At 54.5% G+C, this 23732-nt stretch overlaps 1 protein-coding gene across 1 annotated transcript; it reads left to right on the top strand.

The window, feature by feature from the left end:
* The first annotated feature begins 7055 nt into the window (after positions 1-7055).
* CD248 (CD248 molecule) lies at positions 7056-9615 on the top strand. Its single transcript, XM_032153524.2, has one exon. The coding sequence runs from the start codon at positions 7073-7075 to the stop codon at positions 9344-9346; it is 2274 nt and encodes a 757-aa protein (XP_032009415.1). The 5' UTR covers positions 7056-7072; the 3' UTR covers positions 9347-9615.
* The last annotated feature ends 14117 nt before the right edge of the window (positions 9616-23732 follow it).

The following is a 23732-nucleotide window of genomic DNA, read 5'->3' as shown; positions in this document are numbered from 1 at the left end:
TAAATACACCCCCAACCCTCAGCCCACCGAAGGGTCGGCAGGATCCTTTACCCTCAGGGGCTAGGCCTGGTCTGGACCACACTTTCCTGGGCCCCCCTTCCCCAAGCCTATTCCTCCCACATGGCCCAGTCTCCAGCACCACTACCTCCCCTTCGGGCAGGGATCTCCCATCCAGAAGCACACAGGTTGGGGAGGGGGAGGAGGCTGCAGTCATTCCCTTCCCTCCCCAACTCTTGCCTGGGGTAGGTGCCTGGTCTTGGGTGGGAGGGACCTCCCAGCGCCCACCCAAAACCAGGGGCCTCCCACCCACCACACGTCAAAGCTTCCTCCTGACAGCCCGAAGGCTGGGGTGGTTTGGGAAGAATTTAGGCGTGGAGGGAGATGGGGGATGGGAACAGAAGAAAAGGAGAAAAGGAGGTGATTTGTACACAAAGCAATGTGCTGGCTCAGCGGCCTGGCGTGCCAAAGCCGTCCAGGACGCCTGCCTGGGGGGCGTCCCCTAATCACACTCAATACCCCACCCTGGCTGTTCCACTGGGCCCTCTCTGGGCCAGCCCCTCTTCAGGCCGCCCTCACACTCACCCCCACCCCCACAAGCCCACACATGGCATCCCAAACCACCATCTGCTTCTTGCCTGTCCCAGTAGCTGCAAGACAAGGCTCCTTCTTGGGCCATGGGCTTCTGTGTTCATGCTCTTCTTCAGATGAGCTCCCCTCACATGGGCTATGATCAGAGCAGGGAACCCCAGCCTCCTGACCCCCGATGTGAGCTGAGCCTGGCCTCCTGAGCTTGGAAGGTACATTGTCCCTACCCTCAGCCAGGGAGACATGTTGGCCTCAGAATCCGGCAGAAAACAGGCTGTTTGGTACCACGAGAAGCATCACGCTTGATCCCTGCCAGTGGTAGTCTAAGTTGTCCTGTCCTCCTGGGCTGCACTTCTGCAGAGCCGCAGAGTTCTGTTCTGAGCATGTCATTCATCATGGTGGCTGCTAGTTATGACTCAGGACCTCCTACTTCTGCCTGTGGCCCTGTATCCAAACATGCACCTCAAAATCTTCTCATCCACACACCTGCCCACCTACCCATCTATCCATCCATCCACTTACTCATTTCTACATCCTTCCATTTAGCCTCCTGTCCACCCAACCACCCATCCACCTATTCTCCATGTAAACATCCTCCCACCCACCCATGAAGCCATGCATCCATCCGTCTATTCACTCACCCACCCATGCATCCATCCATCCATGCATCCACCCACCCATGCATTCATACATGCATGCATGCATCCATCCACCCACCCACCCATGCATTCATCCATTTGCCCATCTACTCATGCATCTACCCACCACGCACCCATGCATCATCTATGCATGCCTCTGCCCACCCATCCACCCACCCATGCATCTGTCCAGCCACATACACCCCATGCATGCATACATCTATCCATCCATCCATCCACCCATCCATCCATCTTCTGCCCAAGCATCCTTCTACCCACTCATGCATCTGTGCATACATGCATTCATCCATCTACCCATCTACTCATGTATCCACCCACCCACACACCCATGCATCATTCATGCATGCATGCATTCACCCATCCATGCATCCACCCACCCACACACCCACCCATTCATCAACATCCATGTATCCACCCAGCCAGCCACCCACTCATTCATTATCCATGCATGCATGCATCCATCCGTCCATCAACCTATCCACTCATGCATGCCTCCATCCATCCATGCATCCATCCATCCATATATCCACCCACCCATCCTCCAAGCATTTATTGTATCAATTAGCATCTTCTCTCTGCTAGGCTCAAAGACTAGCAGGAAGAACAAGACCCCAACCAACCGCTCTCCAGCCCCTTAAACCCAGATCCCTGATGCTATGCCCACTACATCCCCCAGACTCACTAGATAAAACAGTTCTTGGGCAGCCTCAACCTTACCTCACACAACCTTGGGGAGGCTGCTGGGTGCTGGGCACCCTCCCGAACTGAGCAACCAGATGCCTCTCCAAGTCTCATTCCTAATCCACCAGACACTTAGCCTCGCAGAGGCCAGAGGTGCCCCCTCCTGCCTTCTCCATCCCTCAGGCTGGCTCAGGCCTCCTTCCACTTGCTAGTAGGCCCAGCCAAGACATCTGGAATTTGGCCTTTGACCTTTCTTCTCCTGCTTTGCCTGCTTGCCCCCCAACCCCTCACCCCCGCAGAGGCTGGACTCCTGACCTCTGATCCCATCCACCCACTTGTCAGACGGCCTGCAGCCGTCCGTCCCCTTAGACGCCCTAGTACTGGCCATTGCCCGAATCATGACTGGGCTCGCCACACCCTTGGACCAGGCTCAGGGCTGCCCCTAAGGAGCCCCCGGAGGCTGCCTCCCCCAGCCCGGCCCGCCCTGCCGCCAGGCTCTCCAGCCAGCTCCCTCCCCTTTCCCAGACTATTGCAACAGCCTCCTAACTGGTCCCTGGCCTCCAAGCCCCCTCCACCCACCACACACAAGCCACAGAGATCTCTCATCATACCTCTCTTCCCCATGGCCTCCAGGAGGGAGCCCTGGACTTTTAGGGACAACTTCAACACCTTTCAAGACAGGCCCCTACTCCTTTTCTCCACTCCTCACTGTCCCTAACAATGTCCCTCACTTCAGCCTGGTGGAGTCCTTTGTATTCTCCAAACCCATCTTGAGCTCTGCCACCTCAGTAATCTTGCCCAGGCTGTGCCTTCTTTCTGGTATGCCTTCCTCCCATCTTGTTTTTGTTTTTTCGAGATGGAGTCTCTGTTACCCAGGCTGGAGTGCAGTGCTGTGATCTCGGCTCACTGCAGCCTCCGCCTCCCGGGTTCAAGCGATTCTTGTGCCTCACCCTCCCGAGTAGCTGGGACCACAGGTACCCGCCAACACGCTGGGCTAATTTTTGTATTTTTAATAGAGACGAGGTTTCACCATGTTGTCCAGGCTGGTCTCGAACTCCTGGCCTCACGTGATCGGCCCACCTTGGCCTCCCAAAGTGCTGGGATTACAGGCGTGAGCCACTGTGCCGTGCCCCGTCTTTGGTTTTTGACTTGAGGCCTAACTTTCAGACTCTGCTCACATGATGCCTGAGGGTGCTACAGCAAAAAGAGAACTGGAAAAAGAACTAGGAGACCTTGGCTCTAGTCCCATTCCTGCCACCGACACTCTTTGAAACTCCTTGTACCTCAGTTTCCTCATCTGCAAAAAGGCCTGCCGATTGCCAGAGGTGGTCTGACTTCATGTGGAAAGCCAGTGAGTGTTGGGGACAAGTGGGCTTTGGCTGCAGGAAGAATCCCAGCTCCCCACTGTGTCTCCCTGAGCCAGGTTCATCACTTCTTTGAAGTTCATTCACGAGGCATTGTGAATGAGTCAGGAGCTTTCTAGGCTTGGGGATAGAGCAGGGAACCAAATAACAACCCTGCTCTCATGGAGCTCACAGTCTCCAAGGGCAGAAGTTCTCCCCTGGGGGTGATGTTGCTCCCAGGGAACATGACATTTGGCAATGTCTGGAGTCCTTTTGGATGGTCCAACTGGAGGGATGCCACCGGCATCTAGACAGGAGCCAGGAACACTGCTAAACACCTTGCAATGCACCACGCAGTCCCTACAACAAGTAATTACCCAGGCCTGAATATCAGTAACTCCAAGGTTGAGAAACCCTGACTAGGGGAGATTTGGGCCATAAGCAATAAGCAAATCCACAAGTAAATTTATTTTTTTTTCTTCCTTCCTTCCTTCCTTCCTCTTTCCTTCCTTCCTTCTTTCGTTCCTTCCTTCCTTCCTCCCTCCCTCCCTTCTTCCTATCCCTTCCCTCCCCTCCCCACCCTTCCCTTCCTCTCCTTTCCTTCTTCCTTCCCCTTCCTTCCTTCCTTCCTTCTTTCACTCTTTCTCTCTCTCTCTTTCTTTCATTCGTTCTCTCTTTCTGCCAAGACCAGCTCGGTCGCGGAGACCCTAACCCAGTGGTGCTAGAGGAATTAAAGACACACATACAGAGATCTAGAGGTGTGAAGTGGGAAATCAGGGGTCCCATAGCCTTCAGAGCTGAGAGCCCCGAACAGAGATTTACCCACATATTTATTAACAGCAAGCCAGTCATTAGTATTGTTTCTATATATTAAATTAACTAAAGTATCCCTTATGGGAAATGAAGGGATGGGCCGAATTAAAGGACTAGGTTGGGCTAGTTAACTGCAGCAGGAACATGTCCTTAAGGCACAGATCACTCATGCTATTGTTTGTGGCTTAAGAAACAATGTGGGGGGGCCAGGTGTTCCTTGCTCTCATTCTGGTAAACCCACAGGCTTCCAATGCGCGCGTTATGGCCATCATGAACATGTCACAGTGCTGCAGAGATTTTGTTTATGGCCAGTTTTGGGGCCAGTTTACGGCCAGATTTTGGGGGGCTTGTTCCCAACATCTTTCTTTCTTTTCTTTTTCTCTCCTGCTCACCTCGCCTCTCCCCTCCCCTCCCCTCCTCTCCTCTTTTCTTTTCTTTTCTTTTCTTTACCACAGTCTTGCTTTGTTGCCCAGGCTGGAGTGTGCAGTGGCGCAATCTTGGCTCACTGCAACCTCCACCTCCCAAGTTCAAATGATTCTCCTGCCTCAGTCTCCTGAGTAGCTGGGATTACAGGTGCACCACCACGCCCAACTAATTTCACAAGTAAATATATTTAATGTCAGATAGTGATAAGTGCAGAGGGGGAAAATGCAGGAAGATCCAGTGGTCAAGGAGCCCTGGGGGGCAGTGTGGGGTGGGGTGAGGTGTTCGAGGACTCTGGTACTTGAGCTGAGCCCTGGAGAAGGTAAAGAAGCAGAGCATTTTTATATTGCAGGAAGAGCATTCCAGGCAGCGGGAACAGCCAAGACCAAGGCTGTGAGGCAGAGTGTCTGGAGCATTTAAGGAACAGCAATGAGGCCAGAGTCTGGAGGCAGATCACATAGACCTGGAGGCTATGGCAAGGACTGTGGCCCTTCCTCTAAGCGAGATGGGGGCTCAGAGGGTTCCGAATGGAGAAGTGACCAAATCTGACTTGGATTTTGAAAGGATCCCTCTGGCAGGATGGAGAGGGCAAGAGAGAGACCAGGGGAGAGGCTGCTGGGGAACTCTAGATTGGCGTTGCTAGCCACCTGGGCCGGAGGTGGGTGGCAAAGAAGGTGTCCAGGAGTGGTCAGATTCTGGATCTCTTTAGAAAGTGAAGCCAACAGGATTTGCTGAGAGAGTGGATGTGGGCTGTGGGAGAAAGAGAGGAGTCAAGCATGATCTCAAGGTTTGGGGCCTAAGCCAACAGAAGGATGAACTCCTCCATCTTGACTTTTGTCTCCTGAGAAGGGGAGTCATTCTGTGTGCGTCACATGTATAGACCTTGTAAGAAGGAATTTCCAGGCATATGGCAAGAACTTCCTAAGCCCTGGTTCTCAAGGGGCTGGCTGGGTCTGCAGGGCCAGCCTAGGCACTGTAAGGTGGTTTGCAAAAGCGCGCCCTGGTCTCCACCCACCGCACATGCTCAGAAGACTGAAGAACGTTTGCTTCAGGCTCCACAGCTGACAAAGCACATTTGCAAACACTGAGTGCTGTGACACAATATCTCAGCCCTGCCGAGCTAAAAATCCTGGACTCATTGCCCTCATGTTGCAACTGAGAAAAAAGGAGACCCAGAGAGGGCCAGTGACCCCCCTGCAGTCACAAAGTCGATCCATCTGTGGCAGAGGGGGAAGCTGCATCAGGGCAGTTTACTGAAGGGCAGAAACTCTCCCCCACCTCCCCACCCTGTTTCTAACTTCTGCTAAGAGTGCGGCGGGTGTGCACGGGTTAATCCGCCAGCCAGCTCCCCAAAGGCCATCCTGGGTGATGGGCTCAGTGCACATGCCTCCAGAGGCCTCCAGGAGGGGCAGGAAGAGGACTCTGGCAAGGCCCACACAGCAGGCCCTGGGGGCAGGGAGGGCTCCACACACGTGATGCCTGTGTCACATACACACATATATGTCACTGTGTGCCCCATGCCCATACATGGCCTTGCATGGGTCCCCTCACAGCCTTGCACATCCTGAGTGCAGCCCAGCCCCCACCCAACCCCCTAAACCACGCACCCTGCCTTCCTGATGCAGGAGCCCAGAGAGGCATTTCCTGTTTAGGGGCTGCCTCCTCCCGCTCTAAGCCCAGGTTCCCAGGGCCCCAGGCTGAGCTGGGGTGAGGGGAGGGCAGCCCCTGGCCCCCTCACTCCCCCAATACCCCCACACGCTGGCCCAGCTGGAACCAGAAAGCTTGAGGGTAGGGGAAGAGGCTGAGGCAGGGGCTCAGTAAATAAATGAGAGGCTGAGGATGCCTGTGCCTGGGCGACCAAGCTGTTTCCATTCACGCCCTTGCACCCGAAGCGGAGGTCTTCATATGTCAGGCCATGTAGAATGCCACACCATTTTTGTATGTGCACCTAGTGTCTCAGCATGTCAGAATGTGTGTACGCGTGGGAAGGGAGTCATCTGCAAGCCAGCATAGGTCTACGGTGAGGTGAAGGGACAAACAGCTTGGCAGAGGGTGCACTCTTGCATGGGGTTGGGGGTGGGGGAGGCGCATGCGCGAGTCTGTGGGGCAAGAAAGGAGTGGGCATGAGGGTGTTCCCGTGCATGGCGAGCAGCTGGGCTGAGACTGCTCCCGGGTGTGATGGGGCTGCTGTGTCCAGATTTGGGTCTCTGAGTCTCTGGGAAGCGACCTCACCCCACAGCCCCGAGCCCCAGCTTGAGGGTCACAGAGCTCGGCAGGCTGGCTTTTCCCACCCCCTGACTCTCAGCCCCATGGGGCCTGGGGCAGCCGTCAACTGCGCCTCCTCCCCTCCTCCGCCCCCCACCTTAGAGCCCCCCACCCCACTGCTTCCTGCTCTAGCGGCCCCCGGGGGGAGAGGGAGCAGGGAGCTGGCAGCCGCCCCAGCCCACTCCTTACAAGGCCTGAGCCCGGCCCCAGGCCCGCCCCCGGCCCGCCCGCAGGAGGCCCCAGGCCCTCCCCCTGTCAAGAGCTGCCGCCGGCCCGGGGCCGGACCAGTCCGGGGGCATCGCGATGCTGCTGCGCCTGTTGCTGGCCTGGGCGGCCGCAGGGCCCACACTGGGCCAGGACCCCTGGGCTGCTGAGCCCCGTGCCGCCTGCGGCCCCGGCAGCTGCTACGCTCTCTTCCCACGGCGCCGCACCTTCCTGGAGGCCTGGCGGGCCTGCCGCGAGCTGGGGGGCGACCTGGCCACGCCTCGGACCCCCGAGGAGGCCCAGCGTGTGGACCGCCTGGTGGGTGCAGGCCCAGCCAGCCGGCTGCTGTGGATCGGGCTGCAGCGGCAGGCCCGGCAATGCCAGCTGCAGCGCCCACTGCGCGGCTTCACGTGGACCACAGGGGACCAGGACACGGCTTTCACCAACTGGGCCCAGCCAGCCACTGGAGGCCCCTGCCCGGCCCAGCGCTGTGTGGCCCTGGAGGCAAGTGGCGAGCACCGCTGGCTGGAGGGCTCGTGCACACTGGCTGTCGACGGCTACCTGTGCCAGTTTGGCTTCGAGGGCGCCTGCCCGGCGCTGCAAGATGAGGCGGGCCAGGCCGGCCCAGCAGTCTATACCACGCCCTTCCACCTGGTCTCCACAGAGTTTGAGTGGCTGCCCTTCGGCTCCGTGGCCGCTGTGCAGTGCCAGGCTGGCAGGGGAGCCTCTCTGCTCTGCGTGAAGCAGCCCGAGGGAGGCGTGGGCTGGTCACGGGCTGGACCCCTGTGCCTGGGGACTGGATGCAGCCCTGACAACGGGGGCTGCGAACACGAATGTGTGGAGGAGGTGGATGGTCACGTGTCCTGCCGCTGCACTGAGGGCTTCCGGCTGGCAGCAGACGGGCGCAGTTGCGAGGACCCCTGTGCCCAGGCTCCATGCGAGCAGCAGTGTGAGCCCGGTGGGCCACAAGGCTACAGCTGCCACTGTCGCCTGGGTTTCCGGCCAGCGGAGGATGATCCGCACCGCTGTGTGGACACAGATGAGTGCCAGATTGCCGGTGTGTGTCAGCAGATGTGTGTCAACTACGTTGGTGGCTTCGAGTGTTACTGTAGCGAGGGTCATGAGCTGGAGGCTGATGGCATCAGCTGCAGCCCTGCAGGGGCCATGGGTGCCCAGGCTTCCCAGGACCTCGGAGATGAGTTGTTGGATGACGGGGAGGATGAGGAAGATGAAGACGAGGCCTGGGAGGCCTTCGATGGTGGCTGGACGGAGATGCCTGGGATCCTGTGGATGGAGCCTACGCAGCCGCCTGACTTTGCCCTGGCCTATAGACCAAGCTTCCCAGAGGACAGAGAGCCACAGATACCCTACCCGGAGCCCACCTGGCCACCCCCGCTCAGTGCCCCCAGGGTCCCCTACCACTCCTCAGTGCTCTCCGTCACCCGACCTGTGGTGGTCTCAGCCACGCACCCCACACTGCCTTCTGCCCACCAGCCTCCTGTGATCCCTGCCACACACCCAGCTTTGTCCCGTGACCACCAGATCCCCGTGATCGCAGCCAACTATCCAGATCTGCCTTCTGCCTACCAACCCGGTATTCTCTCTGTCTCTCATCCAGCACAGCCCCCTGTCCACCAGCCCCCCATGATCTCAACCAAATATCCTGAGCTATTCCCTGCCCACCAGTCCCCCATGTTTCCAGACACCCAGGTCGCTGGCACCAAGACCACCACTCATTTGCCTGGAATCCCACGTAACCGTGCCCCTCTGGTCACCACCCTCGGTGCCCAGCAACCCCCTCAAGCCCCAGATGCCCCTGTCTTCAGAACCCAGGCCACCCAGCTTCCCATTATCCCAACTGCCCAGCCCTCTCTGACCACCACCTCCAGGTCCCCTGTGTCTCCTGCCCATCAAGTCTCTGTGCCTGCTGCCACCCAGCCCCCAGCCCTCCCCACCCTCCTGCCCTCTCAGAGCCCCACTAACCAGACCTCACCTATCAGCCCTACACATCCCCATTCCAAAGCCCCCCAAATCCCAAGGGAAGATGGCCCCAGTCCCAAGTTGGCCCTGTGGCTGCCCTCACCAGCTCCCACAGCAGCCCCAACAGCCCTGGGGGAGGCTGGTCTTGCAGAGCACAGCCAGAGGGATGACCGGTGGCTGCTGGTGGCACTCCTGGTGCCAACGTGTGTCTTTTTGGTGGTCCTGCTTGCACTGGGCATCGTGTACTGCACCCGCTGTGGCCCCCATGCACCCAACAAACGCATCACTGACTGCTATCGCTGGGTCACCCATGCTGGGAGCAAGAGCCCAACGGAACCCATGCCCCCCAGGGGCAGCCTCACAGGGGTGCAGACCTGCAGAACCAGCGTGTGATGGGGTGCAGACCCCCCTCATGGAGTAGGGGGAAGGGATGTGCGCTGGACACATGGCTGGGGCTGCACCAGAGACCCATGGGGGCTGCCCAGCTGGACAGATGGCTTCCTGCACCCCAGGCCCAGCCAGGGTCCTCTCTCAACCACTAGACTTGGCTCTCAGGAACTCTGCTTCCTGGCCCAGCGCTGTGGCCAAGGATACACCAAAGCCCTTAAGACCTCAGGGGGCGGGTGCTGGGGTCTTCTCCAATAAATGGGGTGTCAACCTTACCCAAGGCTTCTGATCCCCACTGGTGCTTGAGGGAGGTTCTGGGAGGACTCAGAAAAAAGGAAGGGATCTTCTTTCAGTTTGTCTGAGTCCTCAAAGAGATAAGGTAAGATCCCTTTAAGGGAAGGTATGCCTCAGAGATTCTTAGGGAAGCAGGAGCCCAGAGAGGGCAGAGCCTTGCCCAAGGTCACACAGTTGAGCCCCGCAGTGGGAGGTTTGGCATGGGGAGAATTTCGTATTTATTCCTCATTTTACCAAAGCTCCAAGAAGGTGGGGCTGAATCTGGGGGAGGGTTGTGGAATTAGGGCATGTGCTGAACTGGACTGCGGTTTAGGGGTCAAAGTAGGCTCTGGGGCTGGTGATTCAGAGGAGTGAAGGAGGGGTCTAGTGGGTGAGTTGCTCCTCTCTTCAGACACTTCCCTTCCCGTCCCTGTAAGCTTTGCAGAAGTTGGGGGCTGGGGCTCAGGGTAACTCAAAGGGACTGCCAACCCCTGGTTTGTAGGTGCTCTTGAAGGCATTCCTCCGCTTGCTCCGGGGAGGAGGCTGGGAAGGGAAGGGCCGGGAACCCAGGAGAGATCCCATGCTAACTGCTTGGACAGCCGCAGGAGCAAGGCCTTCTTTTGCCAGGGCCGCACTTTGCTCCTGTCCGTGTTGGCTGGGGATGGTGGGGGACAGACAGAGCTCAGCAGACCTGAGCTTGAGCGAGGGCTCCGGCTGCTCAGGACTGAGGTGTCCCAGGAACTGGAGGGCCTGGTCAAAGATCACAGCCTGGTGGGAGTGACCTCCCTCATTTCGGGCTCACTGCTTTGGGGGGCGGGGGTGAGACCTGGGCAGGGGAGGCGCCAGTTCCCACCGCCTCTGTAATTTTTCAGTTACAGCCTCTCGGGGGCCTCTAATTAGGACGGGGCAGAGCCGCCACGACCACCCGGGCAGGCTAGGAGGAGTGGCCCAGCGCCCCCTTCGGGCCTGGACCTGAGCTGGAAGGCTGAGCTGGGCCCCAGGGAACCAGGAAAGGAGGGGCCGTAGCTGGGGATGAACCAGGGGGTCGCGGAGGGGGCGGAGGGAACGCTACGCACCGCCCCCGGTCCCGGCTCTCACGTTCCCCTAACTCAAACCAGACGTCCCCGCCAGATCCTGCACAGCTTTAACCTCGGAGACGCCGTCGGGCAGGTTTGCTGGATGCCCATGAGGGTTGCGAGGCGGCCCAGACGGCTGAGTCTGGGAAGGAGGTGAGGAAGCCTGGGGAGCGACAAGGCCTGCCAAGACGGGAAGGTCTGGAGTCCCCTCCTTGACCTCGGGTAGGGATCTAGAGCGCCTTGAGGGCAGGAAGGAGTTAAATACACCGCAGTCGGAGGCGGGGGATGGGAGTGGGGAAGGGGGCCCAGAGCCGGCTCTTTGTCATCTGGTAATGAGCACCAGATGCGGAGCTGCGTGCAGGCCTAAACAGACGGCCTCCTAGGGCAGAGCCCCCGCCTGCGCCCGGCCCGGGCTCAGCCCACTTACTCGCAGGCCCCGCCTCATTCGGGCGCGGCCGAGAACTGCATACTGCGGCGGTATCAGCCCGGACCCGGGAGCTACGAGCCACGCCTACTCGCTGCAGAACCGAAAGGAGCCCCCGGGAGCTCTCCAGAGGCCCCGCCCACAAAGCCACAAGCCCCGCCCCTGCCAACTCAAAGATTCCAGCAGCGCTTGTGCCCGCCCCCTGCCCTCTTGGCCCCGCCCAGTCCCCCGCCCACAACCCACAAGCCCCGCCTCCTCCGCTCGGCGCGCGCAGATTGGCAGAACTATTAGTCTCGGCTTCTAGGAGGTATGAACTTCGCCCCGAGTTTACACATTCTCTTCACGCGGCGCTACAGGCCCCGCCCAACGCAACTGCAAGCTTCGCCTCACAGAGCCCTGGACACTGCAGGGAAATCCCCCAGAGGTCTTAACTCTGTCGGGGGACGATGTAAACTCCGCCCTCCAGGGAAACGTGTGAAGTTCCCCTCAACCTCCTCTTCAGGCTCCGTCCCCAGCTACAAGCCCCGCCCCCTCTCAGGCTCACAAAAGTGGAAGAACTGCGCCCTTGCAGGACTGTCACACCACACGTCGAGCGGAGGTAGCGGTTCACCTACACGGAGCCCCGCCCCCGGGGCCGCCCACGAAAGATGCAAGCCACGCCCTCGAGGGGGGGGCCCTCGAGTCCCGCCCACCCAGAGCGTCCTAGCTGCGGCCTAGCGCACAAATACCGCTCTGCGAAGAGCGCTACCGAGCCTCTTATCGCACGCCCCGCCTCCCACGGGTGCGAGCCCCGCCCACACTCAGGCTCACCCTCTTGGGCGCAAGCCCCGCCCACTCCCTTAGCACCTTCGGGATATGCCCAGATCCACCAGTCCTCCGAACCCCTCATCTCTCACCAGGATGCCCTTGAACCTGGCCCTGGAGCCCTCTTCTTCCTCCACCTACAGTTTCCGTTTGTCCAGATTTCGGGTTCTCTGGGCGAGCCCGGAGACTGGGCCTGGACAGCCGGGCAGATGGCGTCGATGGGCATTTGGCGCCACCTGGCCTCGGCCCCGCGGACTTACAGCCACCGCGAGGCCTCGGCAGGGCCTCTCTCTCAAAGCATACTTACTAATCGCTCAGTAAATAGCTGCTTAATTCATTAAATGTTAGTGTTACTTAAATATCTGCCGATTCCCCCCACGGGACAGCCCATCCTTTCGCAGATGCCCTTCGTCGTATGTGGAAATTCGTCCCTAAGGGAGCTTCGCACTGGCCCTCGAGCCACCCTATGAGCTGAGCGCCCTTGACAGTCTCTAAAGTGGCTGGCTGGTCGATCTCTTGCTGTCTCTCCCCGACAAATCCTTTCGCCTGGAGGGCGAAAGCATCGCCTCTCGTCTGGCGGCCTAGAATTCCTAGGACCACGTTTCCCCCGCCCCCACCTAGTGCTCCAAAGGCTAGAAACCTTCCCTGGGGGGTGTGTTGCGAAGGGGTGGGTTTGGGCGAGGAAGCCCTCAATTAGGAGCTGAAGGTCGTAGTTTTTAGGGACAGTGTCTCAAGGGAGACCCTATCTCAGCTCTCATCTCTACCTCTGAAAATACCAGCCTGGAGGGCAGGAGACGCTGAAGTTGAGGGCTAGGAACCCAGTAAAATATTTTTCAAACATTAGTGCGACAGACAGGGAGCAACCCTTGAGGAGGAAGGGAGCTGACAGCACTGAGCTCCAGCTGGGCCCTTTGCTTCCTGCCTTAGCTGCCAACTTTGCCCTTGCCCACCTCCGGGCAAATCAGGCCTGGGGAGAGGGATTCTTTCCAGACCAGGTTCCAATGCTCGTGCACTAGCCATTACAAATGTAAATAGGGTTTAGTGCTAAATAATGACGATAATAATAGTGAATGCTTGAAGCACTTCTGTTTTGTTTTTGTTTTTTGTTTTTTGAGACGGAGTTTCTCTCTTGTTGCCCAGGCTGGAGTGCAATAGCGCGATCTCAGCTCACTGCAACCTCCGCCTCCCAGGTTCAAGCGATTCTCCTGCCACAGCCTCCCAAGTAGCTGGGATTACAGGCACCCACAACCACGCCTGGCTAATTTTTGTATTTTTAATACAGACAGGGTTTCACCATGTTGGTCAGGCTGGTTTCGAACTTTTCGCCTCAGGTGATCCACCTGCCTCAGCCTCCCAAAGTGCTGGGATTACAGGCATGAGCCACCATGCCTGGCCTTGAAGCACTTCTTACATGCCCGGTCCTTTTTTAAGGGCTTTACTTGGCTTAATCCATGTAAGATTCATAACAACCTCCAAGAAGTAAGTGCCATTCTTACCACAATTTACAGAGTAGGAAGCTGAAGGCACTTGCCTAACTGCACTAAGCCATCTGCCCTAGTTGACCAACTAGTAAGTGGAAGTTTGAACCCAGGCAGATCCTGTGATCTTTACCCCCTACAGCAAAGCCAGTCCATATGCGACAGCCAAGTCTCTAATCAGAAAATGCCCACACCTGGCCAGACGCGGTGACTCAAGCCTGTAATCCCAGCACTTCGGGAGGCTGAGGCGTGGGGATCACTTGAGGTCAGGAGTTCGAGGCCAGCCTGGCCAACATGGCAAAACCCTGTCTCTACTAAAAATACAAAAATTAGCCAGGCATGGTGAGGGTGCCTGTAATTCCAGCTACTCGGGAGGCTGAGGCAGGAGAATCGCTTGAACACAGGAGGTGGAGGTTGCAGTGAGCTGAGATCATGCCATTGCACTCCAGCCTGGGCAACGAGTGAAACTCTGTTTAAAAAAAGAAAAGAAAAGAAAAGAAAATGCCCATACCCTGGGAAACTCACTTTTAAGGGTGAGGCTGCAAGACGCAGACTCTCAGAGAGGCTGATGGAACTGAGACTGACCAGAGAGATTGAAGCCTTCCTCCCCCAAGGAGAGTTTGTCGTCTGTGGCTTTGGCAGGTGATGCTGGTAAATAAAGCATTTGCTGGGATCGTGGGATCTGGACCATGTGCCCAGGTGAGGTGCGGCCTTGGGGCATCTGTCAGCCCATGTGTTAGCCTGGTTTCAGTGAGTCCAGTGATTTTTCTGGGAGGCCAACTGGCACAGTGGTAAGAGCTAGCACTCTGCATCAGCCTTGTTTGCATGCCAGCTCCACTGCTTAGTGGCTGGGGGAACTTAGGGACATTCCTTTATTGCTCTATGTTTGCCTCCTCATTTGAAAAGTGGAGATACTATAGAGGAGGAAGGATTCTATATGAGGAAAACGAAGGTTTCCTGCTTGAAGCCTATGAGTATCTTCAGGATGGTGCAGGAACCTGCTATCAAAGACACTGTCTGCTTTAGCTGGCTCTGGGGATCCCTGAAGACAGAGTCCAGAAGCTGATCATGGGGAGAGCTGAATTGGCAGAAACTGACATCTGAAGCCCACCACATCCCTGAGGTAGAGGCTTTGAACACTCTCCTTCACTTGTCTTGGGTGTCTCAGTAATTTTTTCCTGACACCATTGGCTGAAAAATACCTAACAGTTTCATTTCATAACTAGGTCCAACAACATAGTAATTTTTTCATGACACTATCGAACTGCTGTTAGGTATTTTTTGGCCTATGAATGTCATGAAAGAATTACTCCACAGTTCCATTTCATAATGCAGTGGCTCACGCCTGCAATTTGGAAGGCCGAGACGGGCAGATCACTTGAGCTCAGAAGTTTGAGACCAGTCCAGGCAACATGGCAAAGTCCTGTCTCTAAAAAAAAAAAAAAAAAAAAACAAAAATGCTAGCAGAGTGTGGTGGCATGTATCTGTGGTTCTAGCTACTCAGGAGGCTGAGGTGGGAGGACCACTTGAGCCCAGGAAGTGGAGGTTGTAGTGAGTCGAGATCATGCCTCTGCATTCCAGCCTGGGTAACAGAGAAAGACCCTGCCTTTAAAAAAAAAAAAAAAGTTAGGTCCAAACAACATAAGAAATACTTGTTGGCGGCCGGGCATGGTGGCTCACGCCTATGATCCCAGCACTTTGGGAGGCTGAGGCAGGTGGAACCCGAGGTCAAGAGATCGAGACCATCCTGGCTAACATGGTGAAACCCCGTCTCTACTAAAAATACAAAAAATTATCCAGGTGTGGTGGCACACACCTGTAGTCCCAGCTACTTGGGAGGCTGAGGCGAGAGAATTTCTTGAACCCGGGAGGCGAAATTGCGGTGAGACAAGATTGCACCACTGCATTCCAGCCTGGGCGACAGAGTGAGACTGTCTCAAAAAAAGAAAAGAAAAGAAATACTTGTTGGCCAGGCACAGTGGCACACACTTGTGATCTCAGAACTTTAGGAAGCTGAGACAGGACGATCGCTTGAGGCCAGGAGTTTGAGGCCAGCCTAAGCAATATAGCAAGACTTTGTGTCTAAAACATTAATTAATTAAATAAAAAAGTATTTGTACAGAAAAGAGGTACTTGTGTTTTGGCTTTTTTTTGAGATGGAGTTTCACTCTTGTCGCCCAGGCTGGAGTGTAATGGCGTGATCTTGGCTCACTGCAAACTCTATCTCTGATCTTTGCACACTGCAACCTCCACCTTCTGGGTTCAAGCAATTCTCCTGCCTCAACCTCCCGAGTAGCTGGGATTACAGGCACCTGCCACCATACCTGGCTAATTTTTGTATTTTTAGTAGAGACGGGGGTTTCACCATGTTGGGGAGGCTGGTCTTGAACTCCTGACCTCAGGTGAACCTCCTGCCTTGGCCTCCCAAAGTGTTGGGATTACAGGCGTGAGCCACCGCACTCGGCCACTTGTGTCTTAATACCATCTAGATAAAAAGTGGTGGGCAACTTTTATGTGGCAGTTTCTCTCATTAATAGGCAAATAATAAAGTGTAGATTTAATTTTCTGCCCTCCCAAGTGTTTTACTGCAGGACTTGCCCACAGAGCACCTGCCTAGGCTATTTTCCTGGTTCCTAAGAGGGTAACTTACACTCAGAGTTCCCATATTGGCTTCTGACCCAAGGGCTATTTCAGGTAGAGGCCACTGGAGCCCCCTGCACACTAAGATAATAAACTGTTCATTCATTTATTCAATATTAATTGAGACCCTCCTATGCCTCAGAGACTCCACTAGGGATGAGGGATACTAAAGTAACTAGATAGGAGAACAGCAAGTATACTTATGATAAGACCACTTAGGGCACTGCCCAGGCAAGAAGAGATCTTAGGCAGAGGCAGAGTTGGAATAGGAGAAGATGGCAACATTGAGGGGTGGCCGGCAGGAAGATTTGAACAGGACTCAGTGACTGGCTGAATTGAAGGAGAAGAACTGTCCTCTCCTGGGTAATGCCATGCACAGAGATGGAGACATAGGTGAAAAAGGTGCTTTGGGAAGATAGATGATATGGTCAGCTTGGGCTATGTTGAGTTTGAGGTGTTGGGAAGTTATCTAAGTGGACTGCTTGGTAAGATACCTGGCTACCCGAATCTGGGGCTCAAAACCGAGGTCCAGGTTCAAGGTCAGATTTGAGTTTCCATTATACCCCACTGCTGGGAGAGTCCCAGAAACCACCAGCACCACCACCTTAAGCATGACAAGGAGTCCTAGCACTCCTACCCATGGTTTCCCAGTTTGGCTTCAGAAAGCGACAGAGGGCACTCCTACTCCTGACTTCATATATGTCCACATTGTTTGAGTTTCTACATGATTATGTTTTCATCTCAGAAGTTAATTATGGAGGTTTGAACTTGATCTTTTTAAAATTAGGCTGGGCGAGGTGGCTCACGCCTATAATCCCAGCACTTGGGGAGGCTGAGGCAAGAGAATCATTTGAGCCCAGGAATTTGAGACCAGTCTGGGTAACATAGTGAGACCCTGTCTCTTAAAATAAAACAAATGAAAAACGTGGTGGTGCATGCCTGTAGTCCCAGCTACTCAGGAGGCTGAGGAAGGAGGATCACTTGGGCCTGGGAGGTCAAGGCTGCAGTGAGCCGTGATCACAGCACTGAACTCCAGCCTGGGTGACAGAGTGAGATCCTGTCTCAAAAAACATTTTTTTTAACTTAATTTAACTAGAGATAGGGGTTTCGGTATGCTGCCCAGACTGGTCTGGAAATCCTGGCCTCAAGCAATCCTTTGGCCTTGGCCTCCCCAAATGCTGGGATTATAGCCATGCGCCACCATGCCCAACCGGAAATTGATCTTTATTAAAATAGTCTCTATACTTTTGGCAGTCTTTTTTTTTTCTTTTCTTTCTTTTTTTTTTTTTTTTGAGATGGGCTCCCTCTGTTGCCCAGCCCAGGCTGGAGTGCAGTGGCACGATCTCGGCTCACGGCAGCCTCTGCCTCCTGGGTTCCAGCAATTCTCCTGCCTCAGCCTCCCAGTAGCTGGGATTACAGGCACGTGCACACCACGACCCCCGACTAATTTTTGTATTTTTAGTAGAGACAGGGTTTCACCATGTTGGCCAGACTGGTCTCGAACCCCTGACCTCAGGTGATCTGCCCACCTCGGCCTCCCAAAGTTCTAGGATTACAGGCGTGAGTCACCACACCTGGCCCACTTTTGCAGTCTTTTATAGCACAATGTTATTGTCTTTTGTAATGTATCGTGCTTTTTTCTTTTGAGACAGGGTCTCACTCTGTCACCCAGGTTGGAGTGTAGTGGTACAATCACGGCTCACTGCAGCCTCGACCTCCCAAACTCAGGCGATCCTCCTACCTCAGCCTCCCAAGTAGCTGGAACTACAGGCATGTACCACCACGCCCAGCTAATTTGTGTATTTTTTGTACAGACGAGGTTTTGCCCTGTTGGCCAGGCTGGTCTTGAACTCCTGACCTCAAGTGATCCGCCTACCTTGGCCTCCCAAAGTGCTAGGATTATAGGTATGAGCCACAGCACCCAGCCTGTATTGTGCTTTTATAACACATAAATTGAAACTATTCTACTGAAAAAAGTATTCGTATTTTGGTCTGTTTTATTTTATATGTTTTTTAAAAAGAGAATTAAAATACATCTATGGCCAGGCATGGTGGCTCATGCCTGTAATCCCAGCACTTTGGGAGGCCGAGGTGGGTGGCTCATGAGGTCGGGAGATTGAGACCATCCTGGCTAACACGGTGAAACTCTGTCTCTACCAAAAATACAAAAAATTAGTCGGGCGTGGCGGCACACACCTGTAATCCCAGCTACTCGGGAGGCTGAGGCAGAAGAATCACTTGAACCCAGGAGGTGGAGGCTGCAGTGAGCTGAGATTGCACCACTGGATTCCAGCCTGGGCGACAGAGTGAGACTCCGTCTCAAAAAAGAAAAAGTAAAAGAAAAAAGAAAAAAGAAAAATACATCTATCTTTTGGACCATGACCATGGGTTACTGAGAACTAGCCAATTTTGAGACTAGAGTCTTGCTCTGTCACCCAAGTTGGAGTGCAGTGGCACAATCACGGCTCACTGCAGCCTTGACCTCTTGACCTCCCAGCTCAAGCGATCCTCCCACCTCAGCCTTCTGAGTAGCTGGAACTACAGGTGAGCTCCAACACACCTGGCCAATTGTTGGTAGAGATGGGCTCTCACTATCTTGCCCAGGCTGGTTTCAAACTCCCAAGCTCAAGTGATCCTCTCACCTCAGCCTCCCAAAATGCTGGGATTACAAGCTGAAATTTTACATAATACAAAGTTTTAAAGAAAGAACAGGCCAGGGGTGGTGGCTCATGCCTGTAACCCCAGCACTTTGGGAGGCTGAGGCAGGCAGATCACCTGAGGTTAGGAGTTCAAGACCAGCCTGGCCGACATGGAGGAACCTCATCTCTACTAAAAATACAAAAATTAGATGGGTGTGGTGGCGGGTGCCTGTAATCCCAGCTACTCGGGAGGCTGAGGCTGGAGAATCGCTTGAACCCTGGAGGCAGAGGTTGCTGCAGTGAATGGAGATCACGCCACAGCACTCCAGCCTGGGTGACAGAGTGAGGCTCGGTCTCAAAAAAAAAAAAAGAAGAGGCAGCTGGGCCGGGTGGCTCACGCCTGTAATCTCAGCACTTTGGGGGCCTGAGGTGGGCAGATCACGAGGTCAGCAGTTTGAGACCAGCCTGACCAACATGGTGAAACCTCGTCTCTACTAAAAATACAAAACTTAGCCGGGCATGGTGGCATGCGCCTGTAATCTCAGCTACTCAGGTGGCTGAGGCAGGAGAATCGCTTGAACCCGGGAGGCGGAGATTGCAGTGAGCTGAGATCACGCCACTGCACTCTAGCCCGGGTGACAGCGAGACTCCATCTCAAAAAAAAAAAAAAGAGGCGGCCGGGCACGGTGGTTCACACCTTTAACCCCAGCACTTTGGGAGGCCAAGGCGGGCAGATCACAAGGTCAGGAGATCAAGACCATCCTGGCTAACACAGTGAAACCTCGTCTCTACTAAAAATACAAAAAATTAACTGGGCATGGTGGTGGGCACCCGCAGCCCGAGCTATTCGGGAGGCTGAGGCAGGAGAATGGCGTGAACATGAACCTGGGAGGTGGAGCTTGCAGTGAGCCGAGATTGGCCACTGCATTCCAGCCTGGGCGACAGAGCGAGACTGCGTCTCAAAAAAAAAAAAAGAAGAGGCTTGCCGTGCAGGTGCCTGGCTTAGGCAACTGGCTGAATGGTAGCTCTATTTCCTGAGATGGAAGACAGAGAGAAGCAGTGGTGGTAGGGGTGGAAATTACAGGTTCTGTTCCTGCCATGCTGTGGGTAGCCCATGTCAGGAGAGAGCAGAGGCAGAGGCCACTGGGGTTTGGGAGCCAGGCTTTGCACCCCTCCTCAGGCATGAATTCTCCTCTTCAGAACGGTTTAGAACAGAACACCCTGGCTTGATGTTGACTCCAAGAGAGTCTGAACACGTGGCCACCCTGTCTCCCATCAGGAGATCGTGAGCTGGGAGCTGTTCATCAAACACTGGGGTTTCTGGGTCCCTCCTCTTCCTGGCTGTGCAGGCCCAGTGCCCTCCCTCATGAGGTGCAGGTGGGTTTAGAGCCTTGTGACAGTGATCATGTAACATGTGACAAATCACTCCAAAATGAAGTGGATTAAAACAAGGATTTATTTCCCCTCATTCTATAGGACAGCAGTCTGGGCTGGGATCAGCTTGGTAGTTCATCTGCTGGTCTCACCTTGGGTCACTCCTGAGGCTCCTGTCATCTGTGGCTCAACTGGGGCTACAGTGTCTAAGATGGCCTCAGTCATCCCATATCTGGAGCTGATGCTGGCTCTTGGCTGGGGGCCTCAGTTCTCCATGCAGCCTCAAATCTGTCAGGAGGCTTGGCTGGACATCTTTACAGATGGTGGTCTCAGGATTGCAAGAGGGCAAAGGTGGAAGCTACAAGAGTCCTTGAGGCCTAGCCTCCGAAGTGGGCTAACATCTCTTCCCTCACATCTGACCGGTCACAACAAATCACAAGTCCAGCCCAGATTTAAAGGGGGAACAGATTCTACTTCTTTTCTTTTCTTTTCCTTTTTTTTTTTTTTTTTTTTTTTTGTGAGACGGAGCATTGCTCTGTTGCCCAGCCTGGAGTGCAGTGGCGTGATCTCAGCTCACTGCAACCTCTGCCTCCTGGGTTCAAGTGATTCTCCTGTCTCAGCTTCCTGGGTAGCTGGGACTACAGGTGCACACCACCACGCCCGGCTAATTTTTGTAGTTTTAGTAGAGACGGGGTTTCATCATGTTGGCCAGGCTGGTCTTGAACTCCTGACCTCAAGTGATCCACCTACCTCGGCCTCCCAAAGTGCTGGGATTACAGGTGTGAGCCACTGCGCCCGGCCTGATTCCACCTCTTGAGGAGAGGAGTGGCAAAGAATTTGTGGCCATATTTAATCTACCATAGGCCTGAAGGTCCCCATAAATGATCTGAGCAGCTCACTCTGCCTGGAGTAGGCCCATATCTGACATGCCACCACCTTCCTCCCTTAAACAAGCACTATAAAGAGCTTGGTGTTCATTTTGCAGATCACTTCACAGGTATCAATCAGTTAGGAATGGCAAATGGCATTTGGCTCAGTGGTCGATTGCATTTTTGAAGATGGCCACTAATACATCTCCCATCCCACATACTTTTCTAACAATGTGACATTGACAAGCCTCCACAGAGAGATGAGATCCTATATTCCCTCCCCTTGAAACTGAGTGGACCTTCATAGTAGCTTTGACCGATGGAAAGGGGCAGAAGTGATGCCATGTGACTTCGGAGGCTAGATCATAAAGCGCAATACAGCTTTCACCCTCTCGGTACACTTGTTCTTGGAACCTAGCCACCATGTTATGAAGAAGGTCAAGCCGCTTGGAGAGGACCTGTGTGGGTGTTCCCACCAACAGCCCTAGTTAGGCTCTCAGCCCTCAGCCCTCAGCCAGCAACAACTGCCAGACATGTGAGTGAATGAGCATTCAGATGATTCAAGCCCCAGCTTTTGAGTCTTTCAGCAGAGGCCCTGGATGTCATGGAGCATAGAAGCCATCCCCATTGTGTCCTATCTGAGTTCTTGACCCACAGAAGCCAGGAGAGAGCATAGTAATTATTGCTCTTTTAAGCCACTAGGGTTAGGATAATTTGTTATGTGGCAGTAGATAATTAGTAAAAGCTGCTGGTAACAGAGACAAAAAAAAAAATGGGCTTAAGCAGACTTACAGTTTATTTCTCTTTCTCATTGAAGTCTGGAGGTAGGCAACCCAAGGGATGATATGGAAACTTGCATGGTGTCATCAGAAGCCCAGGATCTTTTAAATTGTTGCTCTGCTATCTTCAGCATGTGGCTACAATTTTCAAAGTCACTTCCTGCTCCAAGATAGCTGCTGGTGTTCCAGCTATCACATATGCATCCAAGGCTGAATGCAGGCTGAAGCAGAGAGGACAAAAATGGCCTTCACCAATACTGCTTCTATTCAAGGGGCATTCTTGGAGACCCCTTCCAGCACCTTCTGTTTATATCTAATATCCTAGAATTCAGCCACACAGTCATACCATATATGCCAGGAAGGCTGGAAATGTTGCCTTTTAGCTGGGCACATTGCCATCTGCAGCAAAACTGGGGTTCTGTTTTTGGGGAAGGGAGGAGAATGGATAGTGGCCAGTGGGCAGTTGTTGGCTATGGTGTTAGAGCAGAATGGTGGAAAAAGTGTCTTTCCCATGGCAAGGAGCTGAAACCAGCATGCTGGCCTCCCTACATGCTGGAGCCTTTTTTTTTTTTTTTTTTTTTTTTGAGACAGAGTCTCAGGTGGAGTGCAGTGGCGCAATTTCAGCTCACCACATCCTCTGCCTCTCGGGTTCAAGTGATTCTCCTGCCTCAGCCTCCTGAGTAGCTGTCACAGGTGCCCGCCACCACACCTAGCTAATTTTTGTATTTTTTGTAGAGACAGGGTAGGGGGTCTCACCATTTTAGCCAGGCTGGTCTTGAACTCCTGACCTCAAATGATCTGCCTGCCCCAGCCTCCGAAAGTGCTGGAATTACAGGCATGAGCCACTGTGCCCGGCCACCCTCTGCGGACTTGTTGAACGTTTGGGCACCATAGGGTTTTCCACCTAATTTGCTTCTGAACGAGGAACTGATTTCACACCCAAAGAAGAGAGGCTGTGAGTTAACGCACAGGGAGAACTCTGGTCTTTCACTCCACCCTCCCCACAGAGCCAGCAGGTAGCTGGACTTTTGCTAAATATCCTAAAATGTAGCCTTGACTGTATCACGTCCCTGCCCAACCCCCTTCCATGGTTCCAGATTGCCCAGTTTGCTCCAGTTTAAGGACAAATTCTAGGATTTGGCATGGAAGCTGCAGCAAAGCCTTCCATGGCTTCTTGCTTCTATCTCTCTCCTCGTCACACCTCAGCTCATGCCCAGCAGCCAGGCCTTTGTCTGTCCAAGACGCTGCCTGCCCTGTCTTTGCTTAGGGAAATCCACCCATTCTCAGCACGCTTCCAGGGTCACCACTAGCCCTTATGCCACCTTTGCGTGAAAGGGAAAAGGGTCCCCCTTCTCCAAGTGGATGTAGCTCCATGCCAGAGTTTGGGGAGTGGCCTGTAGGCTGGATTCCATGCACGCTTGCCCCTTAGCCCACTGCCCTTGCCCTTTACTGCTGCACATGTGACAATGCCACGTCCAGGAATCTTTCAGAGCTCCATCAGGGAGTCAGGACCTTCCTTTTCCCTGATGTTTTCTCTGCCTTTGGATTCCATGCCAGTCTGCCCCGGTTTGGGGCTGCCCTTTCCAGCTTTGTGTCCTCTGACCTGCTTCATGCCCTTTCCCTCAGATTGATAATGTCAGTAGCCCCTGGGGGACACTGAACTCGAGTCACAGACCATAGCTCTTTCTCCCCACTTTGGGGACCGGCCACCACTCCCTTAGCCCTCAGCATGCCCAGCAGCAGAACGGAATGCCTCACTGAGCTGGAAGAAGGGCCACCTTGACAATGCCTTAGCAGTGACCCAGGCCCAGATACCAGAGTCAGGGGAGCCAGGTGCTCAGAGCGACTCACACTTGAGTCTCAGAGGCCCCAGGCTACGCAGGGGAGGTTTCCTCTCCTCCACTTACTTGGTTCCTGGGAGCACTGGAGCCCAATTCTGAGTCCCTTCCCAGAACCCCTCATCGTGCCCTGAACCACAGGGGCCCATAATGCTTGCAGTGGAGGGCTTAGACCCACGACCCAGGAATGCACAGGCC

This window comes from Hylobates moloch, unplaced genomic scaffold, assembly GCF_009828535.3.
Source record: "Hylobates moloch isolate HMO894 unplaced genomic scaffold, HMol_V3 SCAFFOLD_5, whole genome shotgun sequence".
Lineage (NCBI taxonomy): Eukaryota > Metazoa > Chordata > Mammalia > Primates > Hylobatidae > Hylobates > Hylobates moloch.
This window is presented reverse-complemented; position numbering and strand designations above follow the sequence as displayed.